Source organism: Helicoverpa armigera, chromosome 18, assembly GCF_030705265.1.
Source record: "Helicoverpa armigera isolate CAAS_96S chromosome 18, ASM3070526v1, whole genome shotgun sequence".
NCBI lineage: Eukaryota > Metazoa > Arthropoda > Insecta > Lepidoptera > Noctuidae > Helicoverpa > Helicoverpa armigera.
The window spans coordinates 1889713-1910868 of NC_087137.1; the positions used below are offsets into that span (position 1 = coordinate 1889713).

Sequence of the window (21156 nt, forward strand, 5' to 3'; positions counted from 1 at the left end):
GTTAAAGTTAGAATAATTTAGTACAAAGGGATCTACTTCAATTCTTACATGTCCAGCTTGAGTTCATCATCATCATTCAGCGTTAAATAAAAAAAAAATTACTAACAATATTGTTTTTCTGAATATGATATTACGAGTAGGTTTTCCTCACCTTGAGTGACTTATTGTCATAATAATAGATCAACAGTTAGTTATGGAAGCTTATAAAGCTTAACTAGCGTGAAGGATTATTATTAACACTACGTTACATGACACATCACTACAAAGTACCACGGCCCACAGACCTTGTGATGGATGTTATGAGATGAGTCAGGGCTCAGGGCGAGTAAACCAATCAGTATACCTACACACTTACACATTTCCTATAAATAATAACGGTAAAAAAATAACAAACATATGAAGAGAGGGCGAAAATGTTTGCGATCCCTGACATTTAAAAATAAATGATGTTTGAATGACAGCGGAGACTTCAAAAAGGTTTCACACAAAAATATTAGCTGTGTAATATTTTCTTTTTTGGAAAACTTTACTACTCTTTAGACTAGAAGTTGTTGAAATACCTTTCAAATAAATCTATAGTTCTAGGACCGATAAAAAGTCAGGTGTTAAAAACTTAACACCTGCCGTATCAAAAATTAACTACATTTGTGGAAGCACCTGACCATCATAACATATAAGATAAAGTAAAGACACACATTTGTATGAAACACGATTTTTATTCACAGTCTTATTGTACCAGATACAATACTTTTTCTAATACACACTACTTAGTTAATCTGATTGGATTATACTGGCCAGTACAGATGACAAAAAAGGCCACATTATTTTATCAAGGAGATCCAATTAGGACATTAGTCTATGGTCAAGCTACAAAGTGAATATCTCCCATAACCACGTGATAAAAGAAAACAAAGAAATAATTGTAAAAATATGTGAAAAAAATATAACGCAGTAAAATGATAACAATGTTTGTAATTACAAATGAAAACATGCAACGTTTTCATTTGGCCAATTAGAAAATTCTTCTGTCATGATATAGCTATTTGAACTAAACCTTGACTAAAAATTTTGTTTCTTGACATTTGTTTTGTAAAATTTTAGCCGGTAGTAAAAATAATTATTATCAAGGAGAAAATTTTATAAAGGTATTGTTCAAAATGTCTGAGCCATTGTTATTTTATTTGACACACAATTCATAGTGACATTTATTAATTAGCAGAATAAGATATGTTAAAATATCCGCGAAACTACAACATTTTCCGTGTTAGTCATATTAAAAATATTTTCATAAATTTAAGGAAACCTCATTTATGCGGTCTACATTGCAATTTAGTTTCCGCATACAACGACTAACCATTGCTAATCTCATAAAGCATTTTTACAAAGAAAACTCAACAAAGCACAATGTGGCGCGCAAAAAGAACCATAAAAAAATAAATACTCACTCAAATAAAAAGAGTAAAAAATTCCTTTTCCGAATCCTCAAAATGTCACGTGATCACTGAACAAATGCCGCACTAATTAAAACTTTTTAGTCAACTTTCAAATTGGCGCAATTTTTTGAATGTGGAATTAGCGTTCGATGCGCAACGCACGCTACGGCTGCGCGCTCTCGACTCGACTGACTGGCACTCGGGAGTCGGAACCCGCGAGAGAATGTGTGGCGCGACGCAATACAGCGATTGTAGCCGCTGAATTGCACGGCTTTAACTTTATTGCGCTGAAAGCAAAAATGTGATAAAATCTCGCCACAATGAGTCTGGAAACAAAATTATGGCAATAACATTTTGTCAAGGTTTGTGTGCCTCTGACTAACTCGAAGACCAAATCAAAATATTTTTTAAAAGAAAAATATTAAAGGAGATGGCCAAATTTTCACAGAAAAAAAAACCCAGAATCGACAGCAACGAAATGGGTACCAATAGGTTCATTATTATTGACCTTTGATGGTGCCAAAAAATCCAGCCTGAAATCCATGGGGTATAGGAGCTATATCATATTTTCACAAAAATAAGTTCTGTTGAATTTATGTTGATTTATAAGATTATTGACATCAAGGCACATAAAAAACAAGGTACACTAACATTATACAAGCCAATGGTAATATCCCCATAGTTACAGAGTTTGCCTGGAGATTAAAAGGTCTTGTATTTAACCACTCCAGTTACGATTAAGCACCGACCTTACCTACTTGGAGAGGTTTCGCAGTTACATACAACCTTCACAACTGGCTATGAAATGTTTTTGGAGAAATTGTCTTTGAAAATCGCGCCATGTGACATTGTCAAATATAACAAATGACTTAGCAATGCAAAACGGTCCAATCACGAGTCTGCATTCAACTTCTAACGAACATTAAATAGTAAAAGTAAACTTTTTTGTGAACTAAAATCTTGATCGAAAAAACGTTATAAAAAGAGAACCCCATGGTTTTTAGATGATTTGAAATACTTTTTAAAACCACAAATTATACTGAATCCAATCATACATATGAAGTTCCTGTCGACTCTGGGTGTTTTTTTGGCCATCTCCTTTCCAAGCACCATACACCTGCAATTACGCGCAAAAATTAACATACATATTTACAAAATCATCCAATCAAAATCCAGATAAATTAAAATTTGGAAAACATCTGTATCAACTGGCAAAATCGTATAATTTCAATCTACGTAAAAGTCAGCTTGAAAGCAGCTGCATTGTAAACGCAAACGGTACGGTTCGCATATTAACTGCAAGCGTAAATAATCTGCGCGTAACTTTTATTCTATAGCGAAATGGTTTTTTTAGCTTTAGAACGTCCTATTGGTTTTTATGGGATCAAAATTCATCATCATCATCATCTCGGCCATAGGACGTCCAATGCTGAACATAGGCCTCCCCCTTAGATCTTCACAGATACCTGTTGCATCCAGCGTCTTCCGGCGACCTTTATAAGGATCAAAATTATACACAAACAATTTCTACCAAAATTTAGTACACCTATGTCTTTCATTTTGAATTTTTGGTGGTAAATCATCATCTGCTTAGCCTTTTCCAACTATGTTGGGGGGGTCAGCTTCCTGTCTAACGAGATGCAGCAGAGTGTGACCAGTATTTTTGGTAATAAGCAAGCTTATAATTAAATAGGGCAACTGGGCAACATCAATTTATTTAGCAGTGAAGTTACAAGAAATCTCAGATTGTTGAAACTTTAACAGAGTTTACGAAAGAACAGTTAACGAGATGATTACTTTGTTGCAAAAGTTACAGCAAAAAAACATATTTCAATATTAACGTCCATATTATTTTTATAAATATGTAAAATATATAACCGTGTCAATTTATCAGCAAGACTAGGTGAACTTGATTATCGGCCGGAATTTCAATGTTTTTGTGTGTCGCTTGACATTTTCATGATAACATGATTAATACTGTTCTGAAAACTGTAGAAAAACAAAAATCATGGATATCTACCACACCCATTTGAAACAACAATATAAAATGTGTAATGTATGTACGTATTCTGGTGGTTCCGAGGTACCTACCCATATTTTGTGCACTTGACGGCTGACGCAAAACAGACCTACGAAAAATAACATTGTTTGTACTGACTGAAATTGTACACTGCCCCAAAAAACTGTCAGGCTGTACATATTTCAAATAAAGAACCAATTTTCTTTATGGCATGTCTCAAACCAAAAACAAGAAAGAGGCGAACGTTAAATCGCATCTATTTACAGAATGTAGGTAATCACGTGGACGTGGAACCAAGTTACTGGCTGCATACTTCCGAAGCCTAGCACATTCCAAACTGTGCCGCAAACTGCGATTATCGAGTAAACCCTTCATACTAGCAATACAATAACGCACTATTGTGCCAGACTTATTAATACAAACTACACACAATTGACCAGTTGCGATACAAAAAGTATTTCTACGGAATAACTGTTCCTTATTGTACCTGCACGGATTAAATGGCGTGCGTCGAAAACTATAGCCGTACGTGACGCAAAATACCGAAACACTGAGAAGGAACGTGATGAAATATTTTCATAATAGGCGTAAAATATTTAGAACTGTTAACTGAGGCATTGAACTAAACGGTCAAAGAACTGAAGAAAACGTACGAAACGTACGATAATATTTAGAAATAATTTTAGATAGTTACATTGATCTGGAGAGATTGTTGTGTGGCTTAAACGTTGCAAAGGTCTGAGGCCATTGGACCCGGATGCCAAGCCCCGTGAGAAGTGACCCGTGTTCTCGTTTTCGAAACTAAAATAGTCTAAACATGGCCTTTTATGGTGTTCCTATTATGCCTGTGTAGGAACACCGATATGCTGCTACCAGTCTTTCGACACTATGTCAAAATATAGTGCAACAGTCTCAACACATGGCCCTTATTGGTGATATATAACACAATATAAACCCTTCATAACATTTTACTGCAAGGCCTCTTTCCAGAGGTACTTAGAAGGAATTATGGTTAATCAACACTCTTTTAATATAAAGGTTTCACAGGGTAAAGCCTTAACTTAATCATTCATGTCCAAGATCGTACTTCAGATGCTAGTGCTTTAACCTCTACACCACCACGACTATAAACTATAACAATAACATAATATTGCTACCTTGATTTCCCGTACGACATTGCTCTTTACATAATTACGTGTTTTACCGCAAACCTGAGATCTTAAATCACAAAAGAGCGTGAATGAGCTTACATAAGTTTCTAACACACGCTACTTTCTCTATGGATAGTCGATACTGGCTGTCAATACGATAATGTCGCTACTTATCACTGGCGAGAAGTAGAGGAAATATACGTCAGCCAGTCAGGCATTAATCATTTTGCTGTACCATGGTTGCATAAAGGAACTTCCACGTTTGTCGCTGTACATGTAAATTATCTCAACTACTGTCTGAAGTTCAATAAACTATATCCACGTAATTTATTTCGCATAGTGTAAGGTTGCAGTGCCATAGTAAAAAAAAATGTTTGACTAATTTATTCTGCAATTGCAAATCAAATGCGAGTCTCGTTTCACTTCTAAGTACACAATTTCAGTGGCTGAAACTGGCTGGCGATGTACAAAAAAAAGACTCTGAACCAAAAACTCCCAAAACAACTATCAAATAAATTTCTCTGTCCCCAAAAAGGTAAATTATTCCCCATAACCACAGAACTTTTCACAAAAACAACACAAAACAGGAGCATCATTAAAAACCATTTAAAAGTCACTTACAAGGTGACATTACCTAGCCATATGTCTCGAATGTGGGTCAGCCATAGCGATCCGTCACGGCCTGAAGCGCGGCAAACAACACCTGATGGATGGAGGTCGGTGTCTGTAGGACTGTAGTCTATGGTAACACTGATAAGCATGTGTGAAGGTGCTAATTAATCAGTGAGTTCTACAAGGTAGGGACAGTTGTCGTCTTTATTTGCTGTTTGAGGTTCAGGGAGTTAAATTGGTATCAATGCCTTCCTAGCAAAACAGCCTTTTGTCCTTAGGGAGAGAGAATGCGCGTGTCTATCTTTCGCAATACCTCAAAACATCAAATCATTTCTGACAATAGGTCTAAAACCCTAACGATGCAAAATCAATCAACCTCAGATGAGAAATAAGTACCATGATTTTGCCGCTATGATCAAAGCTACACTAGTTCTAAGCAAACATAAGAAAGAAGACACAACTATGTTTAGCCGCATATGTATGGTCAAAATTAGCTTTAACCGTAACATAGACATATACTTGTGTATAAGAATCCTATGTTCCGTAATAGAAAACAGTATTTACTTCCACATACCTGCGTATGAGGGTCCCACATGCTACGCAATCAATACGGTGTGTTACCATTATATGCGGGCTGCTCATTTACCCGCATGTCAACGTATTTACTTTAACCGTTGGGAAACACTTGTAATACTAATAGACATACATTTTGGTAAAATTATAGTGTCGTTAATGGCCTGGTCAAACAACCGTTTTCACAAATTCAAAACGTTGTTAGACCAGTGAATTTAAAAGCTAAGATAATTAGGTGATATACTCTATTCCCTATTCAAATACCTTTCTCCAAATATTTACGTACAAACTGAATTCATTTCTGCAAATATAATTAAAAGAACAGACAAACAAAACTTTGCAACATGCGCAAAGAAAATTAACATGAATGCAAAAGCACTTTTTCAGTCCACCAATTCTAAAGAATCCATTGAATTTGAACAAGTTTAATTGTTGTGTCAGAGTGCAGTAAATACGAGATGAAAGGCAAAAACTGCAGCGTAATGCTAGGAAGGCTCGCATTGTGCTAGCGAAAGTGGTTACATCATTACACATTTGAAGCGGGGCAACACTAATTACTGCTATTCATTAACAACATTTTACCAGTACGCCTTTATTTATAAAAGCTGCGGTTACGTGACGTGCGAATTCTGTTTTATTCGCCTAAAATAAGATGTAATTAAGACTTTTTATTACACCTAGTCTCGAGATTTTGAATGCATTCAAAATATTGTGTCATTTGGGTAGAGGCGTTATTTTTTTATATAACTGCACATTTATATTAAAACACGTAGCTGGTCTCTGGCTTATAAAGTAATGTAGCTGAAGTAATGAGATTGTTTAGCGAATGTAATGTGATACGGGTGGAGATTGTCACGCGTCGCGAACATTAGACAGGCCTCTTTGATGCTCCATTGAAGTTGTTTGACAGAGAGACTAAAACTAAAGCAACGTAGCAAGATTTTTTCCTAGTCTGACAATAAAATAGAGAAGTAAACATCTTGTTTGAGTAATCATTAGGGTCAATGAAGCACTAAACAAACAGAATACAGTAAAAAGTCTTTCGAAAGTCTCGTGTAGGTCAGCGCTTCAGTCTTCAGTGTTTACTTAGATTAAAATTCCTAAGATGATCGAAATGTTAACAGATTTTTTTTCATTAATATTGTAACTTGGATATTTTCTGTGCAAAGCAAATTATCAGTGCGATTATACAATTTTTCTAGTGCGTTTACACTTTAACCCTCTATAGTCTATATAGTCCATTGGATTGAGAATTCTCAATCAACAATTTAGAATACTAAATGAGTAGTTCATTTTCTCGATGTTCCTCTAGAATTGCAAATTAAAAGCGATTGACCAACCTATGACACAACAAACATACCTATAAATTAATGCTTCAATTCACAACCATAATCAACAGAACTTAATGAAATGGCCTTACTCGTGATCAGTCACATGGATGTCCCATCGTGATGAAACGTACACCAATCAATGTCACGAGTATTCATTAGTGTCGTGACATCAATCTGGGATTGCTAATGATTAGGTTACGATGTCAAAGTTCTGAAGCCTCTAGTCGTGGGCTATTACGGCTATTTCTTAATTGTATTGACTGTTGAGTGTTTCGAGTGAATGGTCCTTCATTGTCATAGGTTAGATTAGGTAATGCGTACGTACCTACATGTAATTTATACACTGCTATTTAGTTATCATGGATTCTTTGTGTGTTTGTTTTGATGGTCTTACCTATTTGGTTTGGTTGCTGAAAGGTTGTTCACAACTTCATCAAGATGCGTAGGTAATGGTTGGCAGAAGATCAAGTGTAGGAAACAAATAAATAAATAAGTATGAATTTGAGATAAGACAACCGTTCTGAGCAACAAACTATTTTGACGGACTTGTAAATTTTTTTGAATATGAAGCAAACTGCTTTGCTAAAGACACGTCATTCCCCATTCTCGACAAAATACAGACAAACAGACGAACAATGTTGTACGATATATGTTTCAAGCTCAGGAATCCGATTGTTTCGCGTACAATGGAGAGATTGGATCACAAGCAATAATATTATCGGATCAAAGGTAGCCATTTCAAGTAAAATTGATGTAAAAGTTGATGGTATTGTTCGGACTGTATTAATGTAGGCCGAAATTATCCTGATTAGTAATAAATCCTTATGTTATAGTAGGAATGAGTATGAGTTCGTGGGTTTATGGCGTTTTCAAGATGTCATCGATGACATATGTACCTGTTAAGATAGAAAAAATGATTGAGCCGGAGAAAAAATATAAAGATGCAGTACTTGAATAGTTAGGTATCTGTATCCATAGGTATAGAATAAGGCCCAAGATCGAGCTTAGCACTATAACTGCAGCTTAACAGCTTAATAAGAATGCTGCCACGATACTGTCAATAATGCAGACATTACAAATAACTTGGAATATTAATTCAACGCACAGGATTCACATTATCATACAATGGTGTGCCTGTGGACCTCTGCTTGCGTAGAACTATCCATAAGCGGAAGACGATGTCGGGATATGAAGACAATGCTGACGAACCTAGATAGGGAGGTTAAGTAAGTATTTAAACGTTTTCCACAAAGTCCTGTATATCTACTTAATCAGTTATTTTAACTTTTTGTGGAATTCGTTTTTTTTATGAAGGCGCTATGTAGCTATACAATGATTCTACAGTTTTGTTCTAAGGAGTTACCGCATCCCAAAAGTCTGCAAAAGGCACGAGAAAAGGCTAAATATCTTATCAATGGTTCAACTTAAAGGTAAGGCAATTGATGTTTAGACTTCTGCATTATAGCAGGTATTCCACCGTACATTGATATAGACGTCAAACGTTTCTGCGGAAACGCACAAACACAATATAAAATAAACATTTTGTAACATAATGGCGACCGGTCCAATTACTGGGTGCATGGCTGACTGCGCGAGCTGGCCTGACAGGGCTGTGCAAACCGCGTGTGGTGAACGAGGAAAGCTTGATAGAATAATTCTCATGTCTTCAGTCTAACATCGTTTGTGGCTGCAATGTTCTTCTATAAGTATCAGGTGAATATGAGAAGGAAAATAAAGGTACTGATCGTAAAATACCCGACAGTATAACTGTCCTCAACATTCTCCAATTATTGAAGTTACACTTATCGAGATATTTGTCTTCAGTCTTTCATCAAGCATAAAACTATCCAAATATCCTATCCGAACAAAATGATCTAAGTAGTATTATTAAGCGAATAAATCTTTGTTGAGCTTGGGACTTTAGCCAACCCTGAGGCAAACAGAAAATGCAGATAAGAGGCAGTTACATCACCGTTTTGGTCGAAAACCACAATTTCGAGCACAACCGCGTGAGATCACCACTAGCAATTAATTGAATAGGCGGTACCGACCAATCTGCCATACCCTCAAAACAGTCAAACATAACCTTTATCATGATACTCACCTAACTTTTGATAACTATGTTGTGTTTCTATAAAGAACCTGTTAGAGACACCTATATCCTTGTCTTGTCCCTTCACAAAATATGTTGGGATCGGCTTCTGCAGCTGAGTAAATAAGCATTGTCGATACTATTTCTATCATTGAATTTGATCATATTTTTAGTTCTACCTTCACCCTTACGTTGGTCGAAAATTATTTACTCAACTATACCACAAAATATAAGTGATTAAGGAGTGAATGCGTCAATAGTGACAAGACGTGTGTCACATATTTGAACATCACATGCACCCAATTATCTCAATCAAGAACAATAAAGCTTACAATATTAACTACGAACGAACATAAAAGGCACCTTGCTGCTCATTAAAACACGGTAAAAGTTATTGCTCACTAAAGAAAAAGTACCCAAACCCGCTGCTAAGAAAGTAAACGTATATAAAAACACAAATATGTGGCCCCACCTTTAGCTACGCAAGTTGATAACCACGTCGAATCGTTAATTGAAGGTCCATTAACAAAAAGTTTAACAATAAATCAATTGGTTAATAAGAAACAAAACAATATCGAGGGGTTATATAAAAAGTATTTTATGATTATCTGCAACTCCGGTGTATCTGCACCTATTTATCATTGCTCATGAACTTCTGATGTCAGTGATATCTCAAGATGCTTTTAATCTTATCATCAGGTGATAAATCTTTTAACAAAAAACATAACCAGTTTCCAAAGTCCTGAAATAAATGTACTTCTGCAATAAAACTGCAAGAGTTCTAAACTAGCACAGAGCACCTAAAAAGCGTGCTTTCTACATACAACAATTCCAACATGATATTCAAAGCGTTCTTCATGAAGAACATAAAACCTATTTGAGATAAACATAAAACATAATTTCATCAGTACATATTGCACATAATTTAAATAACTTGCATCATTTATGTCAAAAATCGGCAAAACAAAGCATTGATCCGACGATGGCGGATGATACAAATGGCCTTGGTCTGTACCAAGACCTTCTATGACTGGAAGTACGGGTCGATGGGCCGAATACAAACAGATGCATCGTGGGTTTAAACTGTTGATTTTTTTACAAAATAAGGGTACAATATTTTTGAGTAAATAGAAAATGTACCTTCTTGTCGACCACTTTACGTATGCAGCATAGAATTGACCTTTTAGTAAGAATCATAAGAGGAAGATCACAAGAGCAGTTTATGTCTAGTCTTTCACTGCACAGAATAGTTACCTAATGTAGGTAACCTCTGCAAATATTGCAGTGCCAATTTCAATGTGGAAACAAGATAAAAACAAGCAAGGAGTTATTTTGTGATTGTTAACGTCAAGTAGAGGTGATTTTTTAATTTCAATCATTTATAACACAACAGAGATGGTCTATATACCCGCTCCCGGTACACTAGTTTCGCAGATTATTCTATGTGCGTGTGTATGTAGGTTTGTCCGTTGTGGACACCGTTATCGCTCACTCGGCCGCTCATACGGAACAGGTAATCGGTACGTGGGAACAACTGCACATCACTAGTCGAAAGTGATGTCCATTGTTACAACTATTTTGGTATATTTTGACGGTTTTCGCTTTCGGTTATTTATCTCTTTATTATAGCTTTGACCGGCTTTGTATGGATTTAGGTTTTTTATTACATGATCTTTCGATTTTAGTTTAGGTTTGTATTTGGTTATTATCGTGTTATTTATTATATTTATTACAAAACTTAAGTAAGGTGATCACACAAATGACTAACATACAGGTTTTGTTTGTCTATAAAATCAGACATTTATGAGTAAAACCCGTATAACTGGTACCTACTGATTGAAAAACGAAATAAAATTGATACTGGAATACGGTACCGCAAATCAGACTATAGGTAGGTACCTAGTAACCTAGCACAGTGGAGATCAAATAGGAAAAACCATAAACAAAATGAATTTTGAAATGTCCCATGAGGTAATCGGATTTTCTAGTTTTATTAAACTGCATGGTAACTAGATTTAGCTCAAAATGATGACATAATTTTGACACAGATTAAATATCTTACGCACATAATTAGTAAAGTTAAAAATAAGTTCATTATTCAGTCATAATTAGCTGAAACTAAGTATAATTTTATTGTAAAACTTCTCATCGCATTACATAAGCTTCATAAATAAAGCCACTTTCGTTGAAACGCTAAAAAACTAGTTTTTTTTAATGAAGCAGGTATGCAAATCTGGTTATAGGTAATCGTTTTAATCGATACATCGATGTTTTGACAGTGTACATGACACATCGGGCTCAATGCCTCGAAAACAAAAGAAAACTATGTATTTGATAAGTGACACTTGGACACGATATTTTTAATAACACTGTTTTAGTCACGATGTCAATTGGTCAACATTATGCTGACGCTGCACCCACAGCGGGAGGGTTCATATATGATGATTTCCCTCCCCCAAAAAGGTAGGTTGCCAAATGTAGGGCCAAGTCCTAATACTTGACTTGGTTGATCCCCCATTCTCGTTCTCTGGACACTTCTAAATCTCATCCCTGACCCTTGACTTTTCAGCGGCGTTAACCTTTTCGAACGATTCTGACAAGTACTGAGTAGGTTATTATCTTGACCATCTAAGGAAACCAAAATTATAAAATTGATTTTTAGCAAACATGGAGAACACAAATCTTCCTATCCTCCGTGGTAGAAGGGGAAACAAAGGAGAATTTACAATTTTCAAATTACTTTGCCACCTAGCTAGGTTTAAACCCTTAAATGAAATCAAGAGTTAGCTCCGAGTGTACAAGGAGTAAGCTTACACAATGGCACATAGTCGCGAAGGCACAAGTAGCCTGACACGCCCATATTCGTAAGACCTGTTTGACAGGATCTCAAGCGCTTTGTGTTCGCCATATTGCCGGTAAAGCTATGCCTGATATAAATTATACATAAAGTAAATAACCACTAGAGAGCGCACTCGCCAATTTCTTCTAAGAACACGACTCACCGCTGCGGGCGGGGGGACGCGACATAATCCGCGGCTACTATTGGTCAGTTCAAGGTCGCTACTAAAGGATCGTACTGATCGTAGCCTTATAGTACGCGCAAAATCACTAACTTTTGGCGAGCGTCGGGGCACTGTATGCGCAGTCAAGTGGTTTTATAGTCTTTGAAATTATATCTGTAGGTATGTATTATGTGACTTTGAATAAGGATATTGAAGAGGATGTGAAAATATCAAATTTTGAACGACTGTAGTGATCTACCTATCAGTATGTATTGAAACTAACACATTATTAGGAGATTATACTGAAAAAAAAACGTTGTTTCATTAGCCTCAATTGTCCCACTAGTGGGCAAAGACCCCCAAAGGCTTCAATCTATCTCAGTCTGAGGTGTACGGCGACCAATACCAGCGACATAGGTATCTTCCCGCCAGTGCTACTGTGAGGTCTAGCTCTAGGCCGTCTTCCATGATTCCATCCTCAGGAATCCACTGAATGGTGCTTGTCTATTCCCTACATATAAGAAAACAATACGACGCGATCTCCATAATGCCCGATACATACGCATAAAGAGTTTAATTATTCCCGCAAAAGCAATTCAATCCATCACAATAATTACTACATTTTATACGAACAATGTGGATCACATTGAAAAGACTTAATTTATTCAATAAATTGCCGTCACGGCCTGCGTTATTATCTCTCAGTGATTTATCGCTTTATATGCAACTTAATTGAGAATTTACACCCACGAATATCCTGGCAACAGAGGCAAAAAAAATAAGTTCTGGGCTTTTGATATGGAAGTAAATAAAGAAAAACCATTACGAAAAAGAAAAAATAAAAAGAAAATAGGGAAATCTTTTAATAAGACAGCACACGCTTTTACTACCTAACAACAGATTTTCCCAATCAAAATGTTAACCGCATTTGAATACGTTACCAAGCGAAACACGGGATTAACAATCCACCCGTCAAATTAACACCAACTCTATTAGAATTTATTTGCAGTTATTTCAATCAAATTAGAAAATGCAAAAGTCGAAATGGTCACGCGTTGCTCTGCATCGCGTTTAGAATATGCAATTTTATTAATCCACGTGAAATATCAATATCAATCAGTCATGTTAGTCCTAGGAATTAAACAACTTTTTAAAATATATTTTAGATGCTTATGCTTAGACAAGCCCTGTGGTATTATTACCAACAGTTATGCTTCCCCTGTTTCATGCATAACGTTTTTTACATAAAACCTCTTTCTTTTTTACGATAAATAAATCACCAAATCAATTACATAATGGCTGTTTTCAACATAAAAACAGCAGTGAAAGCCATTAAAATCTCTGATAAATAAAACAATTACTTTTTAAGTGCATGTAGGCATATGGCGTTATAAACATTTTACGGTCAATCTGCCAGTGTTTGATAAAGGTTATGTAAAAGAAGGTTGTAACAAAATAAATCACGGCCTTTTCTAGAACGCTATAAGGCAGTAGTTAACCTAATTATTTTAAAACTCCGCATGCAACATATTAAAACAATTTTAACGGCAGCTCATCAAAAATTTAAGAGAGTACGCGTTGACGCGCACATAAATCGTGCGTTTCCCGGCGCGGGCGCATACTGTCGTAGCTAAATACTTCCACTGCACTTTCGTGTGCGAATCTTCTAATTGCTCGGTAGAAAGTCATCGCGGCGGTTTTTTTATCAAACTATTCAGTGCTTCCGAGCTCCGGCGGTATGATTTTTGTGCGTTACTTTACTTTATTATTATTACGTTTAGATTCCTCTCTAACAAGATGAAAGTCTGATCACACTTTTAATGAATTCCGTTTGCATTCCCGCGACGACTGCTTGTTGTCTCGGAAAGTGAATCACGTTCGAGAACTCACGAAAGTCGATAATTAGTTAAATTCGCTAATTAGTTGGGTCCTTAGTTAAGGCGTGAAAAACACAGAATCAACATGTTCTTGTATTACCTAGTTGATATTGGAAAAATACATCTACTACAACCTTGGACTTCTCCGCATCGTGGGAGTAATTTTTATATCATTACGAGTATCGACTAATGTAACCTTTTAAGTTCTTTCATAGGTTACTTCTGTCTCTTTTAATGCGAGATTTTTTTGCCGGTACCTATAGGTCAATATAGTCTAACTATATTGAACTCCTAAACTGAGGTCCATTCGTAAGATACGATGATCTGTCTATAAAGATTTCTAATTCTTCAGCATTGAAATCTATCGCTAATAGATCGGTACATATCTATGATTTTTCGCAGAAGTTAACAATAAGAAAGCTTATTGGGTATTATCAGTTATTAATGTTTACTCAGGGTACAAACCTGAGCTGGTAAACTTCTTGGCGTCTAAACCAAAAGTGGCTTATATTCTTGACTGTGTCAATTCCGATTTCCAATCAAATCAATAGTCAGGAGACCCATTCCAAACAATGATTCCGATTTTCAGTACATGTCATTTTTAACCCCCGGCGCAAAAACAGCGGGACCGTCAGAGGCACCGCAGCTCTAAAGGTGCACCGATTCGGATGCTGTTTTTTTTGTTGAATGCTGGTATTCAGGGTGGAGGCTCAGATACGTTACATGGCAACCGCCTTAGCTGTTTAAAAACGATTTGCTGTTCTAAGCATGAGTATCGCTGGTGTCAGACCCTTCAACCGCAAACGTTCAAAAGTGCTTGCAGAACTACATTCAACATTATTTCAGTCTAACTAAATCATACTATGGTAACAGACTGAAATGTCAATGTTTAGGTGCATTTTTTACATAAAATATTACATTAGTTTCGGTTAGTAGCGCAGATCAGCAATGCGATAAAAAACCATCGATAAGAACTGCATTTCGCTCTTATTCATACTTACATCCAAATATATTAAATCAATTTAAAACCCATTCATAATCAAACAATTGATTGGCTAACAATACATCTTCATCCATTAACTTACCTCAGTCCACTGCATCCAAATGCATACACAACACTTTCCGAGACTGATTTCGATAGAAAACAATCGAGGTGCTCCTAAGCCTCGCTCGTGCACGTCCGTTCGCTTGCACGGCGGCGCACCGACTGACGGCGGGTAGCCAGCTCTTGGACAATGGCCATAAGCAACCAGTCTAGAGTAAAACAAAAAGTTTCACTACGCCCTGTTTTGTTTACGGCAGCGAGCGAATATTTCGCCCCACTTCTTGAGATGATTATGCTTACTTCACCTGTTTTAGTAACTGGTTTTGTTAACTTGTAATGTAGTTCTCTACCCTCCAAGTTTTGTTAAACAATTTAGCTTACTTAGTAGACTACGTTCACCTGGAGAGAAGATGGGGAGAAAACTTGTGTGTTTAGATTTCAGAGGAAATCCCATGAATGCCTCTCATAAGATCACTTATCAATAGGATTCCTCAAATTCACCATTTCTTCAAGCCTGCATTTTCCCGGAAAACCCAGTAGCCCTACTGGGTTGGGTCTGCCCCTGGGCAAACTAATTCTTCGGAGGAAAACCAATATTCGACATTAAATCGAATCGTCATTAGATCCAAATTAAGTGACAGTTTCTACCAGCAAACATAATAAATTTTGTCTTAGACATGTATCAATGGTATGGAAGATCATCATCTTCCTGTTGCCTATCTTATGATAATGAGAAAAGATTTCGTTAATACTTCAAGTCAGGCACAACTGCGCCATCTATCGTTTGAAGGAATAACTAACTCATGGACCTATTCGTTAGCCTGTCTAGATGGCACTAGAAGAACAACCTAAATCTTGCCTGTTACACTACATGAAACAAGCAGGCATTATACAAAAACAGACAAATTAACAATAAAATAGAATATATTAAATTATTAAATATACATAACTAAAAAAGTCAATACATAAATACATTAATCTATCTAACTAACATTTGCTATAATCACTTTAACTCTGCAGGCATTCCGCTGCCTTTAAGTCCCGCCAATATATTCTCTGCTGTGAGTTCACTCATTGTGTCTCTGGTCTCTATAGCTGCACTGCCTATATGTGGCAACACCACGCAATTAGGCAGGCTTAAAAGTGGATTATCCAAAGGCAAAGGTTCAGGAGTAGTCACATCTAAACCTGCTGCTCTTATAGTATTGTTCTTCAAAGCTTCAATCAACGCATCCTGATCAACAGTACCGCCGCGACTGGTATTAATAAAAATAGCCGTCTTCTTCATCTTTTCAAAAGCTGCCTTGTTAAAAATCTCCTTGGTTTCAGGAACTAAAGCAGCACAGCATATGATGAAGTCGCTCTGTGTGAGTAGCTCATCAAAACTGACTTTAATGGCACCCGTTTCTTGCGCTTCTGGTCTCTCACTTCTATTAAAGTAGAGTATTTTGTTAGTGTTGAATGCTTTGACGCGGCGTGCGACGGCCTGGCCAATGCGGCCGAAGCCGACGATACCGACTGTGGAACCAGCAAGCCCAGGGCCCGTCATCCATGTTGGCGCCCAAGACTTCCAGCCGCCTGTGCGGGCTTCATGCTGAGCCTCTGGTAGACGGCGAGAAGTCGACAGAAGTAGAGCTAGCTGAAATTAGGAAAACAATGCAGTTAAAAATGACTGCAAACAAATTCGTGTCATGTAACAACATTTTAACGTGATAATATGATCATAATTATTTCTTCATTTCCAAAAAAAAATCCTACATTCAAGTCTGATGTCCCTGAGTCCATTGCTAGATAAAAACCTATGTAAAAGGAATCAATGCCCTATCTATGTCTTATATCTATTATTAATTTATTTATTGCAAAATTTATACTGTTACAGATATGCATCCTTATCCTAGTTATACATTACCCTGTTAGGGCACAGCAATTTAATTTATTAATTTAATAACGTACATGATCATTCAGAAGAGAGAGAAGAGATCTCTTTCAAAATACTCTCTTGTTTACTACCTCTTGTAGTCCTTTATGTACCATCCCCTATATTATCCGTGAGACCCTGTGTAATCTCTTATGTACTACCCTCAAGGACACATTAATGTACTTCCATATATTCGCCCACAATGCCTTATTTACTCCCTCATTTCCTCCTGTATGTATTTTGTTATGTACTTCCTCTTATGTACTACTTATTGGCTACGTACTCATTGCACATAAAAAGCTGCAGCTGCACTCTATAAGAAGAACCATTGAATACTCACAGTCAACTCCGCTGTAGCATCAGTAAGTACATCAGGAGTGTATCCAATCTTGATGCCTCTCTTCCTGCACTCGGGCACATCAATATGATCATGGCCTACAGATATAGTTCCCACTACTTTCAGTCCTGGACCGGCCGCGTTCAGCAGCTCCTGATCTATCTTATCTGTTAGAGAACAGAAGATTGCTTCAGTGCCAGCTACAGATTTGAGGAGTTCGTCCCTAGGCATTACTGAGGGGTGACTTGATACTGTTACATCACATCTGGAAAAAAAAATAAGCCATCAATTAAATCCTGATTCTCTAGCTAGATCTAAGACACACAACTTGGTACTTTATGCTCAGCTGAGGAATATAAGTCAATAGGCTAATCAGGATCTATGTAATTAAAAACTTGCCTCCCGTCTCAATAAATAATTCTCAAAAATTCTACAATCTCTATTTGGCAGAAGTTATTTACTTCTTGTAACTTGCATATATAATAATAACAACTGTGGTAAAGGAAGAACCACATACAGTATGAAACAGACAAACTGAACATAAAATCTGATGGTATTCTTTGCATGGTATGTAACCACGGAACAAAATATTTCAAACAGTACTAAAGTAACTTACTCTTTCTTCAGTATATCAATGCCACCTCTAGGCATATCAGAGCGGGTCACAAACACCTTGAATCTTCCGGAGCTCATCTTCCTCGCGCTACCAATACTACGGACTAAGAACGGAGCTATCGACGCTACACTTTTATAAATCATCAATCAATAGGTTATTTCACAGCCGGTTTACGTGCTTCCTTGTTCGCGGCAAATTCAAGGTCGATTCACTTCTCAGGTAAGTATCTCGGCGGAGTAACTTGGCTTTTTGTCGAACTTTCGCTCTTGAAAAACGAAGGTTTAGCAAAGTATATTGTCATGTGAAGAGCAGCAACCGTAGCAAGAATGACCTTGCCCTTAGTTGAACTTATAAATGATGATACGCTCATAATATTACGTAAATTCTGCACATAAGCGTTGAGTGTCTTGTGTATGTGTACGTATTAGAATATTGATATAAAATTATTATCTATTATAAAAAAATATCTCATGCGAAAACGACGTGCGTGAGCGTGACGTTCTGTCTTTTTTGAGCGGTGAAATTGTCGATATCGATTCTAATAAGAAAAATAAATCAGTTGAATTAAGAAATAATTCTCTTATTGATTGCATACCATCCGAGTTTGAAATACGATCCAATAGTGAGTACAATTTTAGTCACTTTGCCAATAAAGCATACAAAAATATTGAGTACTTATATTATTTTTTATCTCAAATCACAGATATCGACAGCATAATAATATTATCTATGTACATCACTAAAGATTTGCTGTTTCTCAATGTCAAAATGAAATGACATTTTATCTTTCGTTTAGAAATCATCACGCCGAAAAAAAACGGAATTTCAAAAATAAATTAACGGAGAATGCACGACACCTAAATGCACACACTACATGCAGTGCACGAACGTGATTTAAGGTAACAGCCAAAATAATTGGCTCATTACAAGCCCAAAATTTGTTCGAAGAATACAAAACACTCGAAAAATATCAATAAAACTCAGACAATTATATAAATAAAAGCATTTTATTCATTTCCCACCTAATAATTAAATGTAACAAACTAGTCATTATGTTCATGTTGTGCCTCTGACTCTCGCCAGTTATTCTGAACCATTTCCACAATCATTGTCCAGCACTTGGACTGCATGAAGTAATAAACAGAACAAACTATAATAAACAGCCAAGATAGTACTAAAAAGTAATCAGTTTCTGTCTCAACAACACTTGAAATTGGACCTTGGAAGTCCTTTGATGTTACTACAAGACTTAGGGCATGCTTCCCAGTGACTGCATGAAGAAACTTACTAAATGACTGGATATTATAATCTGTTCCATTAAATTTTCCATAAGGTCTTCCATTATGAAAAACTTTCAGTGTTGGCACACCCACTATGCCATAAACGGTATTTGTTCCACCATATTTCAAAGCATCTAAAGCCACCATCTTTACATTAGGAAATGCTCTTGCAAGAGCATTAAAATGTGGGGCTGCCCGAGCACTGAAGGGGCAGGCTTTAGCATAGAAGAATACTAGTAGGCAGTCAGCTTCCATATCTCTACTTGTGATTTCAGGGTTGACATGTAGCAGTTTGATTAACTGAGTGGCATTGACTATTTCTACAGCGGGTTCCACATCTTCATTTGGGTCATAGACTATTTCTTTGCATTTTATCATTTTTCGTGTCTCATTGGCTGTGTTAGTGTTGTTCTCTGCGGTGACATTAGCTAAGGTTACGGTGTTGTACAGATTGGTGAGTGTCTTATTGACATCGGACACAACATTTGAGAGCAGTGATTCTGATTCATCTACATTGGGGACATCATTGACATCAATATTTTCTTTATTTTCAGTTTCTGTTTCCTCTTGTATGTCAAATTGTGTTGTCACTGTAGCTAGCCCTGAAACATTCAGTATAACAAATCAATAATTGATATTTAGATTTGAAGTAGAAACATATAGGCATAAAACTTATGTTTGAGTTATAAATGGTTATAAGTTATAAAAAGATTGTAAGGCAAGCGTAGAAAATTCCATTACAATATTGAATGACCAAGTAGATATCTATTTGGTCAATACCTAGAAATTACTTGTGAATGTATAAACAAGTTCAATGAACTCTATACAAATGAACTTACTGAATGACAAGATTAATGTTTATCTGATTAAGTACATATGTTATCATCATTACATAAAAGTAGTATTCTCAATGTTATGCACACCTGTATAGCAATGCAGTATTATAAAATAAAGATTTATTTATCTCTGAGATCATAGATAAGATACATTGGGTAATAAACATCCTACATCAATCATATTTTTTTAAATAAATATCTTCACCTCAAAAGGCATTTTATGAAATACACCAGGTATTCAGCAGGTGTATAAATCCTAGATATCGTGTTACACTATCGGAACTCATTTATTCGTGTAAAAGTACGTGAAGTCTAAATTATCCTCTGTTATCAGAAGAAATGCAAGCCTGTAAACAAGCAGACTAGCTACTTAATTGCTAAAATAAAAGAAAAAAAATAAAACTTACCAATCACTATGAATATTAGAAAATACAATTTACTTCTTATCGGTAGATGCATGTTTGAAACAGGACGCCTTCGTCAACGATGTAATTCGATGTATCTCTGAAATATGTGCTTATTTTAAATACAATTTACAATTGTAATGATTTTTCTGTTTCTTTTGATGACATTGTAAATAATAAATAATCAATTTAACCTATGACAGTGACATTTCACGCACTGACAGTGCTAGAAAGAAATATCAATAACACATTTCAGGTAACAAGCAGAGATAGCAATATGTCCTAATGCTTAAAATGTGATTTTTCGTAAGTGATATTACAGATAACAAAACGTACAGGTAAAAAATATTTGCTTCTTGGATCTCGCTTTATAACAAGTTTGTATGATAAATTGCGAAATTATAGTATGAAAGGAAAACTGGGGTACAAACCCTAAGTAGTACTTTCCGAAGCTGCAAAAGTTAAAAAAAAAACATAATTTCGATTTTTGATTTGTTTAGGTCTAAGCATTAGTTTAAGATCTCGAAAGGATACATGCAAGTGAGCTTTGTCTTCAAAGCTAGATATTGTTTTTTTAAAGATGAAGCAATTAATTTAAAGATAAGTAAAATAAAGCTATCCAGCATTTG

The 21156-nt window shown here is 36.1% G+C and overlaps 3 protein-coding genes across 4 annotated transcripts in view; all 3 read right to left on the reverse strand.

Annotated features, from left to right (window-relative positions):
• Positions 1-15318, reverse strand: part of LOC110373196 (SH2 domain-containing protein 4A) — a 55468-nt gene extending 40150 nt beyond the window's left edge. The window contains exon 1 of one of the 2 annotated variants that reach the window (XM_021330382.3): positions 15177-15318. The gene's annotated coding sequence lies outside the window, so the exon portion shown is untranslated. Of the gene's footprint in view, positions 1-1445; positions 1646-15176 lie in introns of those variants that run through there. The other variant, XM_021330381.3, reaches the window with a different exon arrangement.
• Positions 15319-16042: 724 nt separating this feature from the next.
• On the reverse strand, positions 16043-18377 carry LOC110373222 (glyoxylate reductase/hydroxypyruvate reductase). Its single transcript, XM_021330421.3, has 3 exons — positions 18008-18377; positions 17395-17656; positions 16043-16775 (listed from the first exon to the last, which is right to left on the reverse strand). Exons 1-3 carry the CDS (start codon positions 18148-18150, stop codon positions 16140-16142), a joined length of 1041 nt encoding a protein of 346 aa, XP_021186096.3. The 5' UTR covers positions 18151-18377; the 3' UTR covers positions 16043-16139.
• A 618-nt stretch (positions 18378-18995) lies between these two features.
• Positions 18996-20741, reverse strand: LOC110373221 (thioredoxin domain-containing protein 15). The gene is made up of 2 exons (XM_021330420.3): positions 20531-20741; positions 18996-19889 (listed from the first exon to the last, which is right to left on the reverse strand). Exons 1-2 carry the CDS (start codon positions 20580-20582, stop codon positions 19051-19053), a joined length of 891 nt encoding a protein of 296 aa, XP_021186095.1. The 5' UTR covers positions 20583-20741; the 3' UTR covers positions 18996-19050.
• Positions 20742-21156: the final 415 nt, after the last annotated feature.

Coding starts and splice junctions, on each gene's coding strand:
- LOC110373222 (XM_021330421.3), bottom strand. CDS start 18,150: ATGATTTATAAAAGTGTAGCGTCGATAGCTCCGTTCTTAGTCCGTAGT. Junction 17,657..18,007: donor ATTGATATACTGAAGAAAGA/GTAAGTTACTTT, acceptor TTTTTTTTCCAG/ATGTGATGTAACAGTATCAA. Junction 16,776..17,394: donor ATGCTACAGCGGAGTTGACT/GTGAGTATTCAA, acceptor TCCTAATTTCAG/CTAGCTCTACTTCTGTCGAC.
- LOC110373221 (XM_021330420.3), bottom strand. CDS start 20,582: ATGCATCTACCGATAAGAAGTAAATTGTATTTTCTAATATTCATAGTG. Junction 19,890..20,530: donor TCTAATATTCATAGTGATTG/GTAAGTTTTATT, acceptor TGAATGTTTCAG/GGCTAGCTACAGTGACAACA.